Raw genomic sequence first — 6200 nt, 5'->3', positions numbered from 1 at the left:
AGCTCAGTATTTAATACCAAGTAAGGAAATTTGGTTTTTTAGGAACTTTAAAAAATATCACATCTATTTTCTACCCACTCAGCAAGACAATGCTTAGGTTTTGATGGGCTAACGAAATTCGTGCCAACTGTCTACTTTCCCCTGTTTATTGGGAAATTTGTTTTAAAATGTTCAACCATATTTTGAGCCCAGAATCATGGACAAGATGTTCTAAACTAGGAAATGACACATACAGCTAATCCGATATACTTTCATTGAAAATCAGGCCTTATGTGTAAGATTATACCACATCCCAGCTGACAAACTTGAGGTGATAATTACACTCTGTGGAAAGTGATGGACTGAGGTTCAAGCATATTGATTTTAATCATGACATATCCTTAAAATGGTTAACAATATTATATTGAAAATTGAACACGTTTTAAAAAGTCTATGGAGTTTAATTAAGCAAGGTAACATGATCTCAATTAAAAATGCTAATCAATCTGTGGGTTTGGTCCTGATGCTAAATTTGATCTTTTTTTAAAAAAAAAAATTTTTTTAAAGATTTTATTTTTTTTCCTTTTTCTCCCCAAAGTCCCCTGGTACACAGTTGTACATTTTCAGTTGTGGGTCCTTCTAGTTGTGGCATGTGGGATGCCACCCCAGCATGGCCCATGTCCACGCCCAGGATCCAAACCGGCAAAACCGTGGGCCGACGAAGCGGAGCGAGCAAACTTTACCTACTCGGCCATGGGGCCCACTCCCCAAATTTGATCTTTTGATCACATCTTATTATAATCAGTAGGACTGATGACTGCAGAATATGCAGCCACCTTTTTTAAAGGAAAAGAATCATATTCTAAAATGGTGGACTATTTCTGCCCATAACTAAACGAACAAGAATGTTTTGGTTTATCACTCATTTAACCTGCTGACTTAAAAGTCTTATGTGTGGCTCTGAAGGACATCATTAGGACAACTGGTGAAACTGAAATACAAAACTATACATTAAATAATATTGTATTTATGTTAAATCTGCTGAATTTGAGAACAGTGCCATGGTGACGTAAGAGAATGCCCTTGTTTTGAGGAAATAAGGGTGAAGGAACGTAATGTATGCAATTACTTTTAAATGATTCAGAAAAAAAGTATATATATGGAGAAGAGAGAGAGAACGGTAAAGCAAAAGTGGCAACCAGTACCAGAAACTGCCTATCTCCACATTTCTTACATGAGGAAAATCATCCCCTAAGTCAGTTAACTCGTTTACACTTACTTAGCAGCTCAAAGTGTTCTGGATAACTCAGCCGACGCTAAGTCACCTTCAACGTATATAGAAGCACACCATAAAACTGACCACTCTGAAAAGAGAAATGGACTTACACTTCTAGTAACTTACAAAGCCTGGTAACTTACAAAGTCACTGAACTACTGGGGCTAAAGTGTGAGTACTTTTAAGGTGCCAACATCAAACTGAGATTTGTGATGGGTGCTCTGTAAAATGCAAAGTGCCATACAAGTAGGAGTAGTTTTTTAAACTGTGTTCATGCTTTTTTTTTCCTTTGATGCTGTGTTTAAGATGTCAGCCAGAAGAGTTAACACTTGTAGAAACACATTTTCTTTCACACAGGAGTTACGTTCATTGTTTGCTTGTAAGGAAATCCCCCTGAATCAGAATTTAAACCTTTTTCTGCACACCTACATAGGAGGTAACAAATTATTATATTGTCCATAACTCAGAAGCTTAGAAAGGCTAGTACCTATTTCTGGCTCCTTTTAGGAGACATAGCCATAATAAAAACTATTGCATCATGTGCCAGGCACCGTGCCAAGTGGTTTACACACATTACGTAATTCTCACAAAAACTCACCCAGTTTGCTGCAATTATTTCATCATATGCAAAATGGAGAAAACAACAGCACTTATCTCACAGGGCTGTTGTAACAATTAAAAGAGACCATACATGAAATATTTAGCACACTCTTGGCAAAAAAGTACAAAATACACCTCTACCATTTATTGGTACCCTCACTTTACAGATAAACAGACACAAAGAAAAGCAAGTGGAAGAAACAGGATTTTCAACCCAGGTCCGACTCCCCAAGTTTCTGCCTTTTTCTTTTTTTTTAATTACCTCTCCGCACAGGAGGGGGAGAGAGTAAACCCCAAAGACAGCAGCTGAACTTAAAGCCTGGAGACCCCTATTCTGATTTTTGTCCTCGACTGTCCTCACCCCCTACTAATCCCTGGCTAAGCTGCTGCTCACTAAGTACTTGCTGAATTAACGAAAGACTAGGTTTCTAGCCCAAGTTAGCCGGATCTGTCTGGCTTAGGTAGAACTTCCACGTCTCTGCCTTGGTGCTCCCGTCTGCAGACCCGGAAGAGGCTGTATTGATCCTGTTCGGGGAGAAGATTCGTCTTCACCGACCAAAATCAAGTTACCTATGGCCGTCGCGCTCCGAAGCACTAAGACTTCAGGGTCTCAACGTACACTCACAAAACTCTACGACCAGCCCTGCCCGCAGCCGTTCCTCCCACGGCGACAATTTTCGCCCTCACCGCGCGCTCCCGCGTCCCTCCCAAAAGGTGCAGGCGCAGGCGCGGGCGGGGGGGGGCGCGCCGCGCTTCCCAGAGAACTACAACTCCCACAATCCCAATCGGCAGAACCACCTCGCGCTCCCGGTGGGAGCGGAGGCGGAGCGGATTGCCCCGGGGCAGGACGGAGCCTTCCGAAATGTCCGGCCTGTGTCCTCTTGGGTAGAGTTCGTTTTAAGAGAGACTCTTGTCTTGCCTGGTATGGTAGGACACCTGTCCCTATGAGGTATGACTCTGCCTTCCGCCTCCGCTGAGATCCCCTCAGTATAAAACGCCAGATGGTCTAGGCCGGCGGAGGCGCTCGGTGCCGGGCGCTCTGGAGTCACCTGAAGAGTCAAGGGCAGCCTGCGCACGCATGCGCAGAGGGCAGCATGGGGGCCCGGAGCCGCTGAGCCCCTTTGCCGAGTCTGTGAAGGTGAGTAGGGGGCGGGGCGGGGCGGGGCGGGGCGTGTCCTGGGTCGGGACTGACCACCCCCTACCCTCCCTCGCCCCCCGCGGCATGTTCTCGTGTTGGCATGACTACCGCCATCCCAATCAACTCTAAAAGCCATTGACCCCATTGTCCAGAAAACTGGGCTCCCCAGGAGCTCAGTTTTAGCATTTTTACATCAAAATCTCACTTCCAGTTAAACCACTTCCAACATTTCATTGCCGTTGTATGTACAAGTCTGCCTTCTTTGCCATGTGTTTTAGAAATAACAGCTAACATGTTGGGAGGGCTCACCTTTCTCTTGGTTTTCCCGGCATGTAACAAATAGCTCCTTCCTAATGAGATAGAGCTTAAAAGTCTTTTGGACGCTTGATTCTATTCAGTTTAGTGTCAGACTAGTTCCGTACTATGTTCTCTGATTCTTTTGTGTGTAAGTTTTCTCATGAGAAGACTCCTTGAGACTGTAAAGACCGTGATACATTAAAGAAATCGTGGTGCTGATGAAGTTTATAATATGCTGGAGATACAGACAGTTAAGCAAGTGTCTTGTGCCCTAACCCTAACCATTTTGCTTACACCTTGCTATGTGACTTGGTTATGTTGCTTAACCTTCTGGGCCTAGATTTTCTCCTAAAAGGAAAAGATTGGATTAGATGATCTCTAAGAACTTGCCAGCTGTAAAATTCTGTGGTTAGTGAGGAGTAGATTCCAGATTATATCACAATATATTAATGCTAAACATCAACTTCCGTTTCTCTGCTAACATAAGTGAAATAAGCTATAAGAATTTTGGCAGCAGCGTTAGAAAGAATTTCACCTTCTTGTACTTGTAATTTCTTCTGTGTTGTTCAACATATCTAATTAGCTGGTAATACAACTTTCTTCTCCGTTTACTTCTTGTCGTTTTATAGAACATCACTAGGAAGAACTCTGGGTACAACAATGAACACAATGTATGTGATGATGGCTCAAATCCTTAGATCTCATCTGATAAATGCTTCAGTGGTTCCTAATCGAAAGAAAATGCTTCCATATCTTGGTGTTATTAGAAATAGGATGATGTCAACTCATAAATCCCAAAAGAGGATCACAGAATATTATAGGCTGCTGAATCTGGATGAAGGATGCTCTGCAGATGATGTCAGGGAATCTTTTCGTAAACTTGCCAAGCAATACCATCCGGACGGTGGCTCTGGTACCGCTGACTCTGCAACATTTATAAGGATCGAAGAAGCTTATAGGAAAGTGCTTTCCCACGTGATAGAACAAACAAATGCCAGACAGAGTAAAGTTGAAGAGGCAGAAGAAGAAGAAGAAAAATTCAAATATAAAACACCCCAACACAGGCATTATTTGAGTTTTGAAGGTATTGGTTTTGGAACTCCAAGTCAACGAGAGAAGCAATATAGGCAATTTAGAGCAGACCGTGCAACTGAGCAAGTGATGGAATACCAAAAGCATAAACTACAAAGCCAGTATTTCCCTAATAGTGTAACTGTTAAAGATGTAAGACAGAGTAAGGAACAAAAGATAACTCAAGCAATAGAGCGATTGGTGGAGGATCTCATTCAAGAGTCAATGGCAAAAGGAGACTTTGACAATCTCAGTGGGAAAGGAAAACCCCTAAAAAAATTTTCTGGCTGTTCATATATTGATCCCATGACTCACAACCTGAACAGAATATTGATAGATAATGGATACCAACCAGAATGGATCCTAATGCAAAAGGAAATAAAGGATACTATTGATCAACTCAGAGAGGCAATTTTAGTGTCAAGGAAAAAACTTGGGAATCCAATGACACCGACTGAACAGAAACAGTGGAACCAAGTTTGTGAGCAGTTTCAAGAAAACATCACAAAACTAAACAAGCGCATTAATGATTTTAACTTAATTGTTCCCCTCCTGACCAGGCAAAAAGTCCATTTTGATGCACAGAAAGAAATTGCCAGAGCCCAGGAAATATATGAGACCCTTATAAAAACAAAACAAGTCAGAGATAAAAACCCAAATAACATTGATCAGGGAGAAGGGGAGAAAACACCTGGAGTCAAGCCAGGTTTTCTAAACTGGATGAATGTATGGAAATTTATTAAAATATGAGCATTTCAGTGTTCACAGTACTGCCCCAAATCATTTTCAGTTGCACTGACATCACACATAGAGGCTGATTTATTGCTATAACACAAGAGTTTGAGAATTGTGTGCCTCTGTACTTTTCAGAAAACCTGATCACGTCTCCAGTGTCAGGGAGAAAGCTGTAAGAAACTGAGCCAGCGAAATGTTCAACCAGCTTCGTTCTGAGCATATAGCAAGAAGAGAAAAGAACTTCCAAGAAAACAGCTTAATCCGTTTCAGAGTTTAAATATCAGTCGTCAGGTGAAATGAGTTAAGACAGGGACTCAGACTGGGGATCATAAAGCGTATTCCAACATCTTAGTGCAGTTTTAAGGTTTAATAACTTAAAAACAGTTGCTGTTTGCCATATTCAAACACAGGTACTTCAACAACAAAAACTAAAAATGTGTTATCAAAAGTCACAAAACTAAAGAAGTGTAAAATGTAGGCAAGTTAAACCTCCAGATGATATATGTTTTTTTGAAAATTTGCTGCATTTATATACCTGAGGTTATTAAAGCTCAAAACTGTTCTAAGACTTTTGGGACACTCTCTGCATGGTTGGAAATGTTAAGATCAGGAAACTAGCCTAATGGAGTTGCTGCACTCTTCTTTTTTTATAAAGGCCTTCTCCGTGGGTACTGAATTAAAAATATCTGGGTTGTACTTTTCCTGCCTAACTTCATGATCCATTGGCTGCAGCAATTGATCAGCCAAGCTAGTTGATTTAGTTTGTTCTGGAAATAAACCCCAGTGTCCACTTTTAAAGAGTCTGAGTGTATTTTCTGACCTTTTGGAGGTGAAAAAAAAATCACTGGGTTCAGTGAAAACTTAAGATTTCACTTCTGGCTTCATGTCTAATCGGAGATTGAAATGTTAGCTTTTCACAAATCTACCTGCAGTCTGTGTCGTGTGTCAGACTATCCAGAGGGTTTTTCACAGAAATGACAATCTCAATTTGCTGTCTTAGGGATCCAATTTCCTGTCTTAGGAACCCTATAATAAGCAGAGACAAGATGTCTGAATTTTATGCCAGTTTCCCCTTTCAGCAAATGACAGGAAACTGACATTCAT

At 41.3% G+C, this 6200-nt stretch overlaps 1 protein-coding gene across 1 annotated transcript; it reads left to right on the top strand.

Annotated features, from left to right (window-relative positions):
- The first annotated feature begins 2659 nt into the window (after positions 1–2659).
- Positions 2660–5894, top strand: DNAJC28 (DnaJ heat shock protein family (Hsp40) member C28). Its single transcript, XM_046647921.1, has 2 exons — positions 2660–2993; positions 3920–5894. Exon 2 carries the CDS (start codon positions 3951–3953, stop codon positions 5109–5111), a length of 1161 nt encoding a protein of 386 aa, XP_046503877.1. The 5' UTR covers positions 2660–2993; positions 3920–3950; the 3' UTR covers positions 5112–5894.
- Positions 5895–6200: the final 306 nt, after the last annotated feature.

The sequence above is a fragment of the Equus quagga genome, chromosome 21, assembly GCF_021613505.1.
Source record: "Equus quagga isolate Etosha38 chromosome 21, UCLA_HA_Equagga_1.0, whole genome shotgun sequence".
Classification (NCBI taxonomy): Eukaryota; Metazoa; Chordata; class Mammalia; order Perissodactyla; family Equidae; genus Equus; species Equus quagga.
Note: the sequence above shows the minus strand (reverse complement) of the source record. Positions and strands in the feature narration are given on the sequence as shown.